General features: G+C 39.0%; 1 protein-coding gene across 1 annotated transcript in view; it reads right to left on the bottom strand.

Annotated features, from left to right (window-relative positions):
- The window catches only part of LOC150092017 (RNA-binding protein FXR1-like), a 308330-nt gene that overhangs the window by 192574 nt on the left and 97671 nt on the right, over window positions 1-18085 (bottom strand). Inside the window, exon 5 of the mRNA XM_090377720.1 lies at window positions 11980-12134. Within this exon, the coding sequence (XP_090233846.1) occupies window positions 11980-12134 (155 nt within the window). The remainder of the gene's footprint in view (window positions 1-11979; window positions 12135-18085) is intronic.

Here is an 18085-nt window from a genome sequence, read left to right as displayed (position 1 = left end):
TTCCGAGACTGTTTCTTCATGTACCTCCTTCTCCTCAACATCCATTTTTCCCTGAGAACTAGGATGTACGTCAGATTTCTTATTCTTTTCTCCCGAAACTGGTTTTCTAACTGGTGGGGCATTAGGAGGTACAGATATTGGAGTGGCAGCTGATTAGTCCTTTTGTGCGGGTTTCATTGAACTTAGCAGGTAGCGAGCAATAGGAGTGAATGACTCCTTTGGTGGTATGGTCATTTCGGTCTGAGTTCCGATGGAACATCTCCCTGCTACCTTCTGAGTGTAGGTTGGTTTATTTGTATTTAAAGGTTTCACCGTTTTCCTTGCTTCTTGATAAGATATGTTCAGCTCTGCCTTAAGTTGTTGAATTTCTTTTTCTTGTTTCCACCTCTGGCATGTCCTTGTGTAGGCCGGGTGTTCTTCTTGGCAGTTAATGCAGGTTGATTTTGCAGCTGAACATGATGTCGTTTTGTGGTCCTTTGCACCACACTGAGCGCATACAAGGGTTCCACGACAAGCCATCTGTGAGTATCCGTATTTCTGGCACTTGAAGCACTGTAACGGATTTGGGACATACGGACGCACTGGGCAGTTAATATAGCCAGCTTTGATTTCATGAGGAAAAGTTGGTGAATTGAATGTTAAGATGATATTTCTAGTGGGAACTAATTTCCCATCCCTACACATGGATATACGTTTAACAGCTGTCACTCCCTGTGGTTTTAACAGATTTCCTCTTCAGTTACATCCAACAGATCCCATTCCGTGATGACACCACAGGATAAGTTCAGTGTCTTGTGTGTGTGGGGGCGTTATAGTGACAGGCATTCCCCAGATAAATGTAGCACGGAGGAGCTGTTCTGAGTGTATATCACTTCTGGTTTCCACAAGTATGTCATGAAGCCGTTTGACAGACTTAGGAGAGCCTGCTAATCCCCCCAAACCCTTCTGGATAAAGAAGGGTGACATTTTTCCTACAGGCTTCTCACTAGTTGAGTGAATTATCAGGAACTGAGGTGTTGCACCTGATATAACCTCCTTTTTCTGTCTTTTTTCAGAAGTGATGTTCTCTTGGTCTACGGTCAAATTTTCAGTTAGGGACCGGGTTGGGGTCCAAGAAGAAATTAGTTTATCAGGATTTGTGTAGTTTATTTAAGTGGTTCAGTGCCCGGGCTCCCCACCCACCACGGAGCCCAAAGGGACACTCACTACCTGGCATGCAATAAATGAGCTCGGTAGTGGAATGCCAGGGCTACCCAGACACAATACCGGCACTGCTGCCAGCCTGAATCCTGTCCCTCAGACCATGAGGGTAGGGGAGTGGCATTGACACGGTTGACCCTCACAGGCAAGCCTACTAGCCGCCAATTGATCCTAGTCGGGCCTTCCAGGACCACCTGTCTTGTTGAAGCTGGGACCAAAATGGTGTATTGAAGCTGGGCCCCCAACCACCAGGATCCCCCCTTCTGAATTTCCACGGGTCGCAGCGCATGGCAAACACGCTGGATTCCATTGATGTTAGCCTGGAACCTAGGCTGTAGGCTTTGGATCCCAGTGATGCTAACCTGGAAGCCCAGCAGTATCACTGGGAGGTCCCCTCACCACGTACAGGTGCTCACGTCGAGAGGCACGCTGTATGAAGTAATGAAACTTTTGGATATGGCGTACACATGGTAGGAATATACCCAGATCCTTGACAAAATGTGGCCTCGACAATGCTCCCCATCACACACGCTACTGACTCCCTCCAGTCACTATTCAGCACAGTACAGCTAGCAAGATTATACACTAGCTGATCCGGAAACCTCCTAGAGAGTTACCAATAGGTTCGGTCTGGTGTACTAACTAGCGGCCGGCTTGCGAACACCGTTTTAGAGCTGTACCCTCGAAATGTAAGGAATATTGGATCTCGCCACGATGTTCATTGTAACCTCAAAAGTCATCAATCATACTGCATGATGGAAGAGATGGGGAAGTGTTGACCGGAACTTAGCTCTAGAGACTAAACATGGGTTCCACCACTTCAAGCCTCCAATAAGCAAAGTGGTGGTATTGCACCAGTTGATGAGAGTCATCTACCACCTAGTACTGCCTGATAACATAAAGGGACGGCATTCCTCCATATGGTGTGGGAACCACACCTCGACCCCTGCTTACGTTGGTTCACACCTGGGTGGTCACCCACCATGTACTTGTGCATGGAGGTTATACCCAGGATTACTAGCAGTCCCACCACCGTGAAGTACAAGCAGAGAATTTGGTTGTCATAGACCGTCTGGACTTCGCTGAAATTGGGTCCCATGACTTGAGTGTCACCCGAATATCAGTTCCATCAGTGTTTTAGCCTCCCAGGTATATCTGAGAGAATGTCTGTGACAAGCTCAAGGACCAAGGCTGCGTGACATCATTGATGGATTGAAATTTGATAATTTCATCATTGAATGAGATATACTGAAAGCAAATAACTTCCAATTGGCCTTGGAAAATTTCCATTTTAAGCAGGAATGATTTGCCCGAGGGATTCTAGTTTTTTGGATTTCACAAATTATCGGATAAGGTCACTGTTTAGCGGATTGTCCACAATTGTCCAGCAGATGAGTGGATACAATGTTGGATAACAGATTGTCAAGTCTATAACTGTAGTTGTTCTAGTGGAGAAATGAATGAAGTATCAGCACCAGTATTCAACAGTGTTAGATTGTGTTTGTCAAGCAGCGATTCCAGAACTTTTCCTTGTCTGTCTGTATGTGCGGAGCCCCAGATTAGGTGGTGGTGTGCATTAAAATCTCCAAATAAACAATGGCCACACCTCCACGCACAGTGGTATTTATTTCTATCATGGTGATATACAGTATCGTTCTTGATTTTTGGAATTACTTGTGATGGTAGATTAGTTTCTTGTAAACATATGCTTACCTGACTATACTGTTGGATTAGGTCATGGATATCATCGATATTGCTACGTAGACCACTATAGTTCCACTGTATGATGTGACCCATTATTTGTTTTTAGCGGTTGTGTTTGATTCAATCTGCTTTTTAGATCCAGTCTGTTTTTGTCTCTCCAATTTTATTCTTTCTTTTTTTGAAAGAATAAAATTGGAGAGACAAAAGAATAAAAGAACAAAAGAAACATCCAGTCTGTTTTTGTCTCTCCAATTTTATTCTTTCTTTTTTTGAGAAGATAGGACGCGCTGTGTCCATGTCGTCTTCTGTGTACAGATCTAAGATTGGCTCATCCAGGGTCGGTGTTTTCATCTGTATCCATTTTTGTTACATTTTGCCAACTTTTCTGCATTGGGACTGTTCCTCAGAAACCATAAAATCTGTTTTAGTTTTTATGGTTTCTGAGGAACACTGCAAAGCAGTTGGCGGTACTGTAATTGGTGTGTTGTTAGCACTATCTATCACATGCTGTTCCTTAGTAGATTGCTGTGAGGTTGAGAGTATTTCTCTAGCCCAGTCTGCAATAGACATGAATGGGGAAGTGACACGTAGGTTTGAGTGGCTGCTGACTGATATTTCTTTGTTGCTGCTGCATAGGTGTGTTTGGGTGTAGTAAGCATAATTTGCTTCTTTGCCTCTTGGTAAGTCACTTTCCGCTCTACTTTGTATTTTTGGATCTTTTTTCCAGTTTTCCACTGTTCACAGGATTTTGAATAGGCGGGGTGTTGGCCTTAACAGTTTGGACAATGTGGTGTTTCAGCATCACTTTCCGTTTGTGCGTGGGATTTTGAACCACAGTTTGGGCACACTGTATCCCCTCAACAGACGGGCTGAGAGTGTCCAAACTTTTGACACTTAACATCTGATGGGATTAGGATTAGGTCTTATACGGCAATTGAGATAGCCAGCTTTAACACTCGATGGTAAATTTGGTGTGCCAAACGTAAGGATGATGTTCTGCGTTGGAACAAGCTGGCCATCTTTTCTGATCATAATCCGCTTATCATGTGTGACCTTTTGTTCATTTAATTCTTGGACTAATTCATCTTCTGTGACACTGATCAAATCCCATTCAGTGATGACCCCTTTAGAGGCCTTTAGTGTTGCATGTGGGGTAACTTGCATGGGAATACCACCAAAGGTTGAGAGGCTCAGCAGTCTCTGATTGCTTACGACTCACACTTTCAATTAGTAAATCACCCGATGTAAGTCTTTTCACCATTTTATGTGAACTTGCTGTGCTTTCCAAAACATCTCTATCAGAAATGGGGAGAGTGTACTCATGCATTTGTTTGACAAGAAATGGAAGATAAGGAAAGATGGACATTCCTTTTGTTCTGTGTCAGTCCTCAGTCTTTTCGACTGCACGGTCATTATCATTTGATTTAGGACACGAGTGCCGAGGCTCAATTGGAGGGAAATTGTCAAACTCCATGTCTGCTCCTTTTAGCCCTGGGAGAGTGGCTTTCTTCTCCCAGGTTACCTGCCCCGCCATGTGGAGGCAGGAGAGGTGCCACCAGTGACCAAACGGTTGTAAAGTGTTTAGTAGCTTGTTAGTAATTAATATATATACTCTGAAAAAAGAAAGTTAGTTTTCCTTTCTTGGTTCTTACTTTAACACTTGAAGCACAGAACCACTTTAGGTAAACAAAGGAGAAAACAACACTAGAAATAAAATTAAACTTTGTCGCTTAGAAATAGCACACTGTATATCTCAGAGGAAATCGCTTGGCACTCGGGGCCAATTTGTCCACTGATGATCAACATAAAGCCAAAATATCACCACTGGATCGTCAATGACAGAATCCATACTGGCGATCATTGATCAGATGGAAGGTTTCTGTTTTAAGAGTTGATCTCTCTCCATTACTTTAGAATGGAGAAGTAAGTGCAATGGGTTGATAATTGGATGGGAAACATTTGTCACACATTTTAAGAACTGGCTGGATATGAGCAAAATATGAGAAATACCATCAGGACCTGGAGCTTTATTAGCATCAAGATTGATCAATATTCTGATATCCTTTTGACAGAAGACTACAAGCACATTACAAATATTGCTTCCTCTGCATCTAAAAAACTTGGTTTTCTCTTTCGCTCTCGGCATTACTTTTCTTCCAAACAGCTGCTCACTCTGTATAAATCGCAAATCCGCCCTGCCATGGAATATTGTTCCCACATCTGGGGTGGTGCCCCAGATGTGGGAACAATCAGATTCCATTCAGATGAGGGCAGTTAGGTTAATTAATGATTCATCTCTAACAGAGTCTCTCCACTTGCTTTCTCATAGACGTACTGTTTCTGCTGCATGCCTCTTCTACAGATACTTCCATGGGCACTGTTCTTCTGAATTGGCTTCTATAATTCCCGCTCTCTCTTTCAAAACAGTCCGAACACGTGCCGCCACCAGCCAACATCTATTTACTGTGCATCTTCAAACCCACAGAACCAACTTTTCATCTTCCTCATTTATTCATTCAACTGCCGTTTTCTGGAACAACCTTCCTTCATACACATTTCCTGAAAATTACAATCTACAGAAGTTCAAGTCCAATGTCAACAAATATCTTCTTTCGTCTGCTCAACCTCCAACCCAAGCACGGTACTAAGTACTATAGGTTCTAATACCTCTCGTGTTTGGGGTTCACATAAAAAAAAAAAACCCTCTACATTTTATGTAGAAAAGCGTGTGTGTGGGTTGGCGAGCAAAGCAAGCAAGGAGGCAAAGCCCCCTAGCAATTTATTATAATTCGCTTGATTTTAAAGGCTATGTTTTCATTTCTTTGGTTAAATAGATCATTGTTTAAGCACAAACTATTGTTTTCTTGACCTTTAACATTTACTATGGACAAATCTCTTTGTTCGGACCGTAACCCCCGCCTTTAACATCACATATATGGGAAATAAATTCCCCGTTTACGAGTGTGCACTAGGAACGAATTAACTCGTAAAGTTGGGAACTACCCGTATATAAAATTTTATTTTTACAAGCTTACAGCTTCTGCATCAGTGTTTCAGCAGTATATAGGTATAAGTCCCTTTTATCCTTTAGCTTTGTTTTCCTCCTTAACTTTCTTAACTCAGAAAAAACATATTAAAAACTCCACGCAGTAAAAGAGTGGTTAATTATACACATTAATAATTCTTAACTTTCTTAGAGAGAGAGAGAGAGAAATTACTAACTATCAAATCAAGCAGACAGATAGATATGCAGTACAAACATCTTGCAAAGCAACCAAGCATCAAATACTTCTAAAACTTTCTCTAGAACTTGAATTGCTGCCATTACTAATCACAACCCTCATAAAAAAAAAACATGCAATAGAAAACCTATCCAAAAAACATCTTAATCATAATGTTCAGTTGTGTGTAAATTTTATAATATAACCTATTTAATTACGTGTAATGGAAAATGCAGAAGACAAAAAAGAAACTGCACAGAAGAGTTAAATAAGCAACAATGTAACGTTCATACCTCAAAAGGGGGGGGGGGGACCCTAAAGTTAATAACATAGGGTGTGAAATAAAGCAGAAATGCTTTCGAACACACAGCTCCATGCAATTTACAATTTAACAGTGACAATATACAATTTCATTTCCTGAAACATCAAAGATAAGAACAAACTTATCCAAGGAATCGCTAAAAAAAAAAAAAAAAAAAAACTTTTAAACCCTGATGATCTTATAATAAACTTGATTATTCAAAAATTCATATAGTCATATCAACAGCATTTGCATTCAAAACACACACGCGAGCACGAGCATGCACAACACATGATACTTATAAAAATTTATATTCAACAACTGCCTCAGACTAGTCAGAAAGGTTGGGGCAGTTGTTTTGTAAACAGTATTGAAAAATTGTGACACTATACTAAAGTCAAACTGTTGTACTTTGCATGATACTGCTAGATTTTTTGAACTTGCAGAAATTACCTCAAGTATTTATTTTCAACTAACACTTGTAAATTCTGTACAGGTGAGGTAAGATTATTCTGAATCACTTTTAATTGTGCATAGTACAGCTGAAATGAATTTCAGACATGGGAATTTGTTTCAGACTTCTTTTCAGTCCTTGATGAATTTTGTTCAACAAAACAGACAACCACAGTACGTTCCTCCTCACTTGTGCATATCCAGAAACATCCAATGTCTGCATCCATTTGGCACAGTCTTCAAAATGTTTCCCTCTAAGTTGGGGTAATGATGCACATCCTCAAAAATTTATTCACAATTACAAGGCTGTTCTTAGTGATTAACAGGAAAAGAAAGACGAAAAGCTTCATTTTTTGAATCATTCAGGCCGACAAATCCAGTTATGTTTGAAGCAGCTGGTAAGAAGAAAAGTGAGTCAATTTTTCAACTCATCCCATGCTGAAACATAAGAATATTGCCTGCAACGTCATTCTGCACTGCTTTGTTTTCAAGACAGTATGATTTTTAGTTGCATTCTTCTACAGTTTTTCTCAAAACATTGATTACACAACTGGTTGAAAAACTGATGTTATATCAGGTGGAAGGTACTCAACAGTGATTGGACACAGGCCATTCACTTGTCAATGGGAGGTGCTGTTATCCGCAAATAGCAAAATTCTTCTATTCTCCCTGCTCATTCTGAGATCTGAGTCTGTGATCCATTGTTTAGATTTTTCATGACATCCAAGCCTTTTAATATGCTCAATACAGTGTCGGTAATGTGACTGGGACTTCCTGGCTTTCCCAATGTTTAAGAAAGGAAGCTTCTGTGGCAGACGTGTTTGCCACTAGGAGAATGGTAATCCCTTGTTTTGCCTTTTTGTTCCTGCTACTACATTTCTCACCTTTAAATGTAAGCATTTTATATGGTAGCAATTAAATATCCAGTTTGATCAGCATTGAAGATATTATTCAAGTCATATGTGAACAAAGCATTTTTAAAATTATTCTCCATCCATTTCATTGTAGCTTCAGTGTTGTAAGGTGCACTTTTCTGCACTCTTTTTGAAACAGTACACAATAAGTCAAATCTCTAAAACCATCCATTGGAAGACTTGAAATCTTCAATACTCATCACACATGCAAACAATTCAGCTTTAGTTTTTAGAATATTTCTGCCTATGGGAATGTTTTTTGCATGGATCATCATTAGCCATTCCATGATCCTGATATTTTGCCTTTCGAGCTCTGATCATATCAAGTGTAGCAGATTTCTCTAAGCTTTCAATCATTTCTTGATCTTTCAGATTAGCAAAAAGTGTACTCTTAGGAATTCTGAATTATTTAACAATATCAGTCTTAGAATGTATGCGATTATTTACACCTTTTAAAATCTTAATTTTGTCTGCAACTATCCAAGCTACCTGCTTTTAGGAGACATACCTATAAACCAACAGTCTCTACATACGATGTAATGAAATGACTTGTAGAAGTTAATTTCATTACACCAATGAGGGGTAATGGGATGCTTGCAGGTTAACTGTGAGAAACCCCTCATTACACTAATGAGGGGTTTCTCACAGTTAACCTGCAAGCATCTCATTAGTTATAATATTCTATCATTTTGAAATGTGATTATTATTAGTATTAGCCATACAGTGCAAAAATTTCTCAAAAATTACTTCACTATTATCAGACTGTTCTTCATGATTAATAGGGGAAGGAGGAGGCAAAACTTCATCTACTGCATCATTCAAGGTTCCAGTATGTAAGAAACAACTGTCATGAAGAAAAGGAAGTCACTTTTTGGTTAACCTCATCCAATGCTGAAACACAAAATACATTGTTGGCAGCACTGATTACACCTTGATCAATCAGCTGAGGAACAGAGCCCTAGGTTTTTTGCTACATTAAAAAAAAAAAAAAAACATCTTTTGAACTCCCTCCTGGTATCTATCTATCCAGTTGAGCTCGAATTTCCCCCTGGTTGCCAGCTTCAGCCACCCATGGAGACAACTTATTCCAACTCATTGGCTAAAAGAAAACTTCCTGCAATCCAGTCTAATCCCTCGCCCATAATTTGAATTCATGGTTCCTAGTTCTGGAAGAATTTATAACTGAAAACTTCACTCTTGTTCATTTTACTTTCACCACCCAGAGCCTTATATATCTCCTTAATGGTGTCTAGCTTCCAAGCTCTGCAGCCCACATATTTGAAGTCTTTCTTCATATGGACAACCAAGCCTATCTTTTTTGGGTATGGGTTCCATATGTGAGCACAGTATTCCAAGTGTGGCATTACAATTGTATTATGACCGCCCTATCTCTAAAATCAAATGTTTAATAAATCACCGATAGGTCCCCCACTCCTTGCAACCTGTCACATGGGTACATCAGGGTGAAGCACAAGTCATATGGGTGTAGCAGCCTCCTATAATCACGTAAAGTGGTGAAGACCACAAAGAATCCTGTATCCACTGGAGAAAGTGTAATACCAGTGGATTCCAGCAGTTCCCGTACGCAGGAAGCCCAAATCTGGGTACAGGCAGGTGAAAATCCCGTCTCTAATAAACTTGGAGACCAGTGAATCCTACCCCCAAAGGGACTAGCATAATTAACTATTTTAGAATAAAATATTTAAATGGACAAAACAATGATTAAAAAAAAAATTAAAAAAGAATAATAATAAATTAAATTAGATAAAATGTTAAAAGAATAATTATTAAAGAAAAATAAATAAAATAATTAAGGAAAATAATAATAATAATAATAAATGAGAGAGATATAATAAAGGTTAACACTACCCTAAGGAAATAATAAGCCTGAGTAAATAAAGCTGAACTTCAACACACAAGAGTCGTAAAAGTAGTTTTGTTGGGTATAGAAGTCAGCTCAGTAATCCATGTTGTCTGTTAAAAACCTGTGTAGCAAATTGCTGTGGAGCTGAGAAGGCATTTTGATTTGCAATAAGATATCTTTCATTTCCAGGAGAAAAATTATGTACTTTACTAGACAATATTTGCCTTAAATCTTGGTAAAATAGGCAAAAGAATAAGACATAGCTCCAGTCTTCAGAGGCACCAAAGAAACAGGTATCTGACGTAGCTAGGGTGAATAAGACGAGCGTTCAAAGAACTGTGGAAATTAGCATATTTTTGGTTTGGTTTTTTTTTAAAGGAGCATCAGCAACTAAGGCCATATTGCTCCGAGGATATGCGGTGGTCATTCCCTGACCTTTCCGTAGGGTTCCCAGAACGAAGGTGTCCAGACAGGAAAAAAAAACATGCGTGTGCTGATTCCAGGAGTGGCATGCACAACATCCAAAATCTCCTCCTCTACTTCAGGAGACGTAGATCTTGGTCGTCATCTGTCGGCAACACGAAGTGTAAAGGCCCCATGTTCACAAAGGCGGCGATGGATACCTTCAAGCGTTTTCCTGTCTGGACATCTTCGTTCTGGGAACCTTTCATGGTACAAACGACGAGCCTCTAGAGCATTGACGTCCTCCAAACCTCACATAAAGTGCATATCCGCTTGCTCCTGATTTGAGTACATGGTCGGAATGGAAAACCACCAGATTCTGTTAGTACCTTGTGATGAAGGAAATCACCTGCGGGAGATAAGACATTCCGGTTAATAACTTGGGAACCAAGCATTTCCGGCACTATGTTGATATAAAACATTTTTATTGTCTACATATGAGGAACTCATTCCTGAAGTTATGCCGTGTATTTTTGAGACACCCTGTATATATACAGGGTGTCTCAAAATGAGAAGAGGATATATATATCCTCTTCTCATTTTTATAATTTTAATGTTCCTTATTGACCACAAGTAAAGGCTGTCAATTATGTTTTGCTTTTTGATAAAGGTGCTTAGTATGAAGAACCTTGTGACATTGAATTGTTAGCTCATTTGTCCACCATGGGGTACATTTTGTATGGAAAGCTTTCCTTTTGGTAGATTTTGTAATAGCTGTAATGATAGTGTTTTTAACAAAATTTGCTAATTAATTATGATCAAGATGGTCCACAGAGTCTGTAGAATCAGACAGAAGATCTTTAAAGATTTATTTATCAAAGTTTTCCCAAATTATATTTCGTAGGTAAAATCTGACCAGATCATTGGGTGAAGCTGTAGTAGTTTTAGAAGAACATAGGTGAAGCCGACCACAGTGAAGATTTTGAATTTGCATCCATTATGATAATAACAGGTTCTGGTAAAAGTTTAAGAAGAGCAGTTTCTAGGTACTCCAAGAATGGATTAATATCTGAAGATGGCAGATGGTATAAAGAAATGTCCATCTAGAATAGAAGGACATATTTCAATAGTAGCTTGTACGCAGGTAGCATACTGTGAGCAGAGAGGTGATGGTGAGAATGTCTAGATTTCTATTGAATACAATAATAATTGCTTTTGGATCTTCATGAGGGGATTTTATTCTGGTGGATAAAGGATAACCTGCAATTTTACCCTGATAGTGATACGGTTCCTGTAAACAATGTCAGGAGAAAGGATATCTGCAAGACTTCGAATTTCATCAGTTACTGTCTTAGATCTATGGGCATTTAATTGAGTGATTTTAATTTGGTGGTCAAGAGTATAGACTCTTTAGCCTCATCACTGTTATGATGGTGACCTAAAGATAAAAAGAATTGATTCCATCAAAAGCATTAAAACAGCAGCAGGTTGTGTTGAAATTTCTGCATAAGCAGCAAAGCAAGTAGAGTCCTCTGCTTAATCTTACAACATTCTGTAAGAAAACAAACAAACACCTTTACACACTCTAAGTGATTTATTCATATACACTGCCATAAAGGGTAACTTGAGCAGGAGTGAAATCAAAGAAATATGGAAATGTCATCTCTAATAAGGAATATAAAAATTTAAACAATAAAATCTTTTTATATTGAAAAAAAAAAAAAAAAAAAAAAGTGAAAAATGGAATCTGAAAAATTTAAAGAACAGCACTGCTGCCATCCATTTCGGAAGCCACCAAAAACAAGAAACCAAAACTTCTTGGGCAGTTAGTTTGGGAAATGTACATAGGAAAATCGAAATTTACAAATGAGACCCACTCCCCCAAAAGCCACTGTCCTGTTTTTCAACTGTCGAACTTACTTTGTATTTTTGGGCCTTAACCGATCTGAAGAAACTATTTCTGTATATGTAGTCTCCCACCCAACATAATTTACAACATGAAAATCTCCTTTGGTCATCTTCACCACGGCACGCCACCATCCAGCAGCTTCTTGTTCGTTATTCTGACAGAGGACCTAAAAAAAAAGTAAAAATTTAAAAATTACAGACTAAAATTTTATATGTATATTCAATTTGAAAAATAATACATCTATACGTTTTTGTTCACTCTTATTTTTATTCTGACAAAAATAATATAAAAATATTCTGACAAAAATAATCATGAAAGCTCTCACTGGTCAGCAGAAAAAATAGTGGTACTTTGGCAATTGACCAATGATAACTTAACAGATGGTTATGATTCAAATTCACACAATAAAAGTGTGTGATTCTGAACACAAATTTGAAAGCAGTAAGTTGCAACTTCTATCAAAATTTAGCAATTCTTTGCTAAATTTTTCTAAGCGTATACAGGCAACTCGCGGTTTACAAATGTTCAATTTACAAACATTCGCTATAACAATTGTCACAATTCATTCAAAATTTCTTAAAGTTGCCAATAGATATATAGAGTTCCTTATAAAACGAAAAGCCAAACGTATAGTGAACATAATTGTAAGATTAAAATAAACTTTTAAAAAATGTATTCTTTGCAATAATTATCAGGAAATAATTATATGATAATTGTACCGAACTGTTCTTGGTTAATAAAACTAATCTAGCCAGTAAAAAAATTTTGGTTTACATGCCACATCATATAGAATGCTTTCCATCTACCTCATCTGCACCTAGTGTCACTTAAAACCATGAACTCTGATGAAAATATTGAACTCTGATGAAGATATTGAAGAGTAAAAATTGAATACATATGTATGTTCAGTGCATACATTACGTTAGCATTCATTTTCTTTATTTCTATTTTGCAACTCTTTATGTTTTAATTAAATATAACAAGTACAATATCTTGTTTTTTTTTATTATTTTCTTATTTTATTTTATGTTATGTATCGTATACAATAAATCATAACGCATACATACATTATAATAAAACATATTGTATTGACCACTGGATGTTTAGTACATGGTTTTAATGCTTTAAAATGGCTGCTAATGTATACGATACATATCGTAAAAACTCAGGAATGCCCACTGTTATTTTTTATATTTATCAATGATATAAGGGCATCAGGCCTAATGTCAAAGTTTGCTGATAATACAAAGGTTGGTAGGGTTGTTAATGGCAATATGCTATTACAAGATGATCCAGAAAAGTTGGGTAGATGGGCTGAGAAGTGGCAAGTGAAGTTTAATATTGATTGCAAAGTACTGCATATGGGTAGCAGTAATCCCAGACAAATGAACCAACTGTGTGGTACTACACTCAGGGTAGTAAAGAATGAAAACCTGGGATTAATTGTACAGTCAAATATGAAGTTTTCTGAGAAGTGCAGACAGGCTGCTAGAGCAGGTCGTGGGATCTTATCAATTATTTGCAGGAATTTTGCTAGCAGGGATAAGGAGGTGATTATTCCTTTGTATAAGGCAATGATCAGGCCACACCTTGAGTACTGCATACAGGTCTGGAGGCCTCATTTTAGAAAGGATGTAGAGTAGTTCCACAACGAGTACAGAGGGCAACGAGACAGGTGAGAGGAACAAAGGATTTCTCTTACCAAGAAATGTTTAAGTTCTGCAAATTGCAGTGTCTGGAGACTAGGCACCTGCAAGGTGATCTGATTGAGGTGTATAGCCTTGAATGGTTTGAGCAAGTTCAATGCTGATGGGATTCTTCCTCTTGCTTACATTGTGCACCTGTGGGGGGCATAAATTCAAATTGAGAAAAGACAAGTGCAGAATATATGTGCTGAAAGTTTTCTTTTGCCAGTAGGTAGTTCATTGCTGGAATAAACTTCCATCTGTCGTTGTGGAAGTTTATAGCTTAAATAAATTCAAGGAAGAAGTGGACAGACTTTTGGAGCGAATGAATTGGTGAAATGGGAAGTTTTTTTTTTGTTGATGCTGTATAGACCTCTACTACATCATATGCCTCTACTAATGCTAATACTGCACTTTCAGTACCACCACACTCTTATCACATGATCAGCAACTGTCACCCCAAATGCGTCTTCAACCCTGTTGCAGTAATCATCGAATACAGCTAGGTACTGGGCGATTTGTTCTCAGTTAACGGTTGTTCTCGGTAAGATTCCTACTATTTGTGCAGTATTTGTGTCGTGTAAGATAAACATGCCCCATGAGATATGACTTAAACGATGCTGCTCTTGCAAATAATTTGCCAATTTAGGATTGGCTGTGTACTAACATGATGCTTTTGCACTAATTTGTACATATGCCCCTTAATTATGTGAATGGTCCAGATGACTCCTGTTACGTATCAGGCTACTTTGGTTGTAAAACAGGCAACCAGGACAAAAACTGGGCTCCACACACATGCTGCACTACCTGATTACCAAAATTCAACGTTTGGATGAATCGAAAAGGATGTTTTATGCCTTTCACAGTGCCCATCATATGGAGGAAGCCAACAAATCACATCACAGCCTGTTCCTACTGTATGTTGCCTCCTATTAGAAAAGGAATGACAATGAAGGAAAAGTGGACAGTGACGTACCCAAAAATACCATCTGCAATTTATCGCGTGCCTCGGTGAAGTACAACCTATTCCTGAACCACCCGACTATTTTTCAGTATTCTGATGAAGATGAAGGCACTGAGCATCAACTTGATGTTCAGTGCCTTGATACACGAAGAAGTACAGCAGTTGTCTACGTCAAGGCATCCACTAATTTGTCCAAATCTTTCTCCTTCTGAACCACATAAGATCACAAAACGTGAGCTTAATGACATCATCAGGGATCTTAAACTGCCAAAGAATAAAGCAGAGCTTTTGACCTCGAGGCTACAACAGTGGAATCTTCTAGACCATTCTGTAAAAGTGACAACATTTCATACTCAAAATAAAGATTGATAAATTCTGTCAAACAGAAGGTGAGCTCACTGTTTGTAAGGATGTTGATGGTCTAATGGCAGCAATGAACATGAGGCATGTTCCCAAAGAATGGAGACTATTTATAGACATTTCTAAGGTTAGCCCTAAGGCAGTGTTATTACACAATGGAAATATGTTGCTTTCAATAAATTTTGCATATGCCGTCCACAAAAAAGAAACACACACAAAACATGGAGAACATTCTCTTAGGTGTACACTATCAGAAGTATGAGTGGCAGATATGTGGTGATTTAAAGGTAACCACCATTTTATTATGATTACAAAAGGGTTACACTAGGTATTGTTGCTTTCTCTGTGAGTGGGATAGCTGTACCAAGGATATGCAATAAGAGAAGAGGAATTGGCCTTGACGAAAATGAGTAACACCTGGAATGAACGTAGGACTTTGACCTCTGGTAAATCCAAATAAAGTTCTGCTTCCAACACTCCATATCACACTGGGGCTCATGAAAAATTTCGTGAAGGGTTTGGAAGTGAATGGTCCTGCATTCAAATACTTGCAAGAGAAATTCTCAAGACTTAGTGTAGAGAAGATTAAGTAGGCTTTTTCATTGGCACACAAATAAGGCAACTTTTCAAAGACGAGCGGTTTGAATGTGTCCTTAGTGATAGCGAGAAATCAGCATGGAAAGTCTTTCGAAATGTTTCAACTGGTTTTCTAGGAAATGTTACGGCCAGCATGTGGAAGATCTCATTACTTCTTACGAAAAACAGGGGTGCAACATGTCATTAAAGATGCCTTTCTTGTGCTCACGACTGGATTTCTTCCCGCCACACTGTGATGTCATCAGCGAAGAATGTGGTGAGCGATTCCATCAAGACATTACAGTGATGGAACAGAGATACAAAAGCTAATGGAGTGCCACCACGTTAGCCGATTATCGTTGGATGGTGAAAAGGGATGCTCCCGAAGCTGAATACAGTGGTACCTCAGTATACATCCTTAATCCGTTCCAGATCCTTGGACTTATACCAAACGAATTTTTCCCATAAGAAATAAAGGGAAAATGATTAATCCATTACCGTGAAAAAAAATCCTATTGTTATTGGCATATTATACATTGATGGGGTTGTATAAAATAATTTAAACACTGCTTAATACTAAAATACAGTACATAAATACAAAAGCAATTAGATGAAATAAATGAAAATTTAACAAATTTTAATTTTCTCTTTTTCCTACTTGGACCTGGTTGAGGATCACCAGGTTTGATGTTTACTAAAAATCTGTCCAAAGAACTTTGCTTCTGCCTTCTCCTCAGGATGTTGTGGAAATGTGACATTGTCTGGTCATTCCAGACAATGCTATTATGGCTTGTTTGGGCTTTGTTGGGGTGGTACTTCTCTGCAAAGTTTTTGACATCCATCCATTTGGGAAAGATTTCCTTGATTAATGAAGTAGGGACTTCCTCTATCTCCTCCTCCTCCTCCGAGCCTGAAGAGAGTGTATCCATCTTAGTCTTGTGCTCCTCCTCCTCAAGTTCCTGCAGCTCCTCAGTGGTCAGCTCTTCCCTGTGCCCCTCCACATCACCATCACTCACATCCAGACCCATGGACCTGCCCAGAGAGACAATATCCTCCACTATAGGCACAGCCTCAAAGTCCCTTCTTCTTCTGCTTCTGGCCACAAATTCCTCCAAGCAGAGTTCATTGTTCTGTAGGAAACTTCCTGCCAGGCTTTGTCAATGAGAGATATGCAATGGACGATAGTAAAGTGATCTTTCCAAAACTCTCTCAGGGTTAATTCTGTGTCAGAGGTCACTTCAAAGCACCTCTGGAATAGTGCTTTAGTGTGGAGTTTCTTGAAATTGCTTGATGACCTGCTCGTTCATGGGCTGAATGAGAGGAGTCACGTTAGGGGGGAAGGAACTTTACAGTGATGAAGTCAAACTCTGGCAGCACATAGTCCTATAAGCTTGGAGGGTGAGCTGGAGCACTGTCCATTATGAGGAAGGCCTTCAGAGGCAGGATTTTCTCCTCTAAATAACTTTTTACACTTGGCCCAAACATAACATTAAACCACTCGCTGAAATATTCTCTGGTTACTTAAGCCTTGCTGTTTGACCTCCTCATCACAGGTAACTGAGTTTTCTGCACGTTATGTTTCTTATAAAGGCCCTCAGGTTTACAGAGTGGTAGATCAGTAGAGGCTTCAGTTTGCAATCCCCACTTGCATTGCCACAGAACAAGAGAGTTACCCTGTCCTTCATTGGCTTGTGCCCTAGCAATGCCTTCTCCTCTCGTGTAATATAGGTCCTGTTAGGCATTTTCTTCCAAAACAGGCCTGTTTCGTCACAATTGAAAACTTGTTGGGGAACAAAATCCTCAGCCTCCACAAATTCCCCAAACTCTGTAACAAAATCATTCGCGGCATCTTTATCAGCACTGGCTCTCTCTCTCCATGCCTCACAACCCTGTGAATGCCAGTCCTCTTCTTAAAATTATCAAACCAGCCATGGCTGGCTTTAAACACTTCATTTTCTTGGCTCGTTCCTGCCTTGTTTTTCAAAAGAACGGCATGCATCAGTTTTGCCTTTTTGCAAATCATTGCTTCCAATACACTATTGCTAGCACACTGTTTTTTTGTTATCCAGATCAAAAGCAATTTCTTAACATGCTCTAAGGTCCCTGATCTTTGGTAATCGATTTCACCCCCTTTGCAACGTTAACAGATTTAATAACGTCTTTGTTTTTCACAATCGTAGATACCGTCGTTCTCGGCATACGGCATGCAGCAGCCAAGTCCCGGATATACATGCCACCTTCATACTTTTCAACAATCTCTTTTTTCACCTCCATGGTGATCCTAACCATTTTCTTCGTTGCTTGGCTCTTCTCATTAACTTTCTTAGAACTGATGGTTAATGAATTTACAAAAAATTTATGCGAAAAAACACAAAATCATGTGAAAATTCTCAAAGAGTTATAGCGCGGGTTGTTCACTGAATGGTAGAAACTGTCGTACTGAGGCTCGTGGGCAGTTGTGACAGAGATGCCAGATCTTACCCCCTCTCCAAAAACAGAATTCAGACTTTCTTCACGACTGATGAGTTGTGC

Source organism: Mastigoproctus giganteus, chromosome 1 (assembly GCF_048544385.1).
Source record: "Mastigoproctus giganteus isolate SK-2022 chromosome 1, ASM4854438v1, whole genome shotgun sequence".
NCBI classification, from domain to species: domain Eukaryota; kingdom Metazoa; phylum Arthropoda; class Arachnida; order Uropygi; family Thelyphonidae; genus Mastigoproctus; species Mastigoproctus giganteus.
Note: the sequence above shows the minus strand (reverse complement) of the source record. Positions and strands in the feature narration are given on the sequence as shown.